This window comes from Spermophilus citellus (assembly GCF_964194105.1).
Source record: "Spermophilus citellus genome assembly, chromosome: 4".
Lineage (NCBI taxonomy): Eukaryota > Metazoa > Chordata > Mammalia > Rodentia > Sciuridae > Spermophilus > Spermophilus citellus.
Window position 1 is genome coordinate 148,043,644 of NC_138185.1, and position 1,541 is coordinate 148,045,184.

The window sequence follows — 1,541 nt, forward strand, 5'->3', positions numbered from 1 at the left end:
TCCTCTTTTTCCTGAAGAGTTTTGGATTTTTATCTTATTCTGGATCTATTCATTTTATTTTGAGTGCTTCAGTGCTATTTGCTGTGAGAGGCCTGCAAACAAAATGTATACATTTGAATAAAAAATAGAATTTTTATTGACTGAGGCAAAATTAGGATGGTGTATCTATGCTCAATTCACCAATCAGTCTCTATTTGTCTCCTGCTCCTGTAGGTAGATAAAAGCTTTTCCAATGAAAATGAATCATTCTCGGGTGACAGAATTTGTGTTGCTGGGACTCTCCAGTTCCAAGGAGCTACAACCTGTCTTGTTTCTCATCTTCTCACTGCTCTACCTTGCAATTCTGCTGGGCAACTTTCTCATCATCCTCACCGTGACCTCAGATTCCCGCCTTCACACCCCCATGTACTTTCTGCTTGCAAACCTCTCTTTCATAGACATATGTGTTGCCTCTTTTGCTACCCCCAAAATGATTGCAGACTTACTGGTTGAGCGCAAGACTATTTCTTTTGAAGCCTGCCTGACTCAGATTTTCTGTGTTCATCTCTTTGCTGGCAGTGAAATGGTTATCCTTGTATCCATGGCCTATGACCGCTATATTGCCATCTGCAAGCCTCTGCATTACATGACCATCATGAGCCGCCGTGTTTGTATAATTCTTGTCCTCATTCCATGGTCTGTGGGCTTCATCCACACCACTAGCCAGTTGGCATTTACTGTTAACTTGCCTTTTTGTGGTCCTAATCAGGTTGACAGTTTTTTCTGTGACCTGCCTCTAGTGACCAAGCTAGCCTGTAGAGACACTTATGTGATCAGCTTACTAATAGTTGCAGACAGTGGCTTTCTTTCATTGAGCTCCTTTCTCCTCTTGGTGGTGTCCTACACTGTGATTCTTATCACAGTCAGGAGCCGCTCCTCTGCTAGCATGGCCAAGGCCCGCTCCACGCTGACTGCTCACATCACCGTGGTCACACTCTTTTTTGGACCCTGCATTTTCATCTATGTGTGGCCCTTCAGCAGTTACTCAGTTGACAAGGTGCTTGCTGTGTTCTACACCATCTTTACTCCTATCCTAAACCCTGTTATCTACACTCTGAGGAACAAAGAAATGAAAGCAGCTATGTCCAAGCTGAAGAGTCGGTATCTGAAGCCTGGCCAGGTTTCTGTAGTGATAAGAAAAGCTCTTTTCCTACAGTCAAAGTAAACTCACAGGATTGTCCACATTTTAGATTTGTCTTTGGAAATTTCTAAATGTAATTACTGTAATAATAAAGCAAATAATTTTGACTGGTCTGAAAGATTTACTTGAATTAAACTATGATAATAAAAAGTGATAAAATCAGCCTTAGCCATTTAATTACTTTTTAAATCTTGTGTATTTTTCTCTTTTGCTTTATATTTCCTTTTTTTCCTTGATTATGTAAAAACTTTGAATGATTAATAATGACCTTCTCTCCCCCTGAAAGAAGTGCCACTTTGATGTCAACTTTGTATTAATCATAGGCATATATCTCTAGATCACAAAGATAATATACCTATTT

General features: G+C 40.0%; 1 protein-coding gene across 1 annotated transcript; it reads left to right on the plus strand.

Annotated features, from left to right (window-relative positions):
• Positions 1-232: 232 nt before the first annotated feature.
• Positions 233-1,204, plus strand: LOC308647438 (olfactory receptor 4K15-like; the record flags this gene model as incomplete). Its single annotated transcript, XM_081291469.1, has 1 exon — positions 233-1,204. One exon carries the CDS (start codon positions 233-235, stop codon positions 1,202-1,204), a length of 972 nt encoding a protein of 323 aa, XP_081147595.1.
• Between the last annotated feature and the right edge of the window lie 337 nt (positions 1,205-1,541).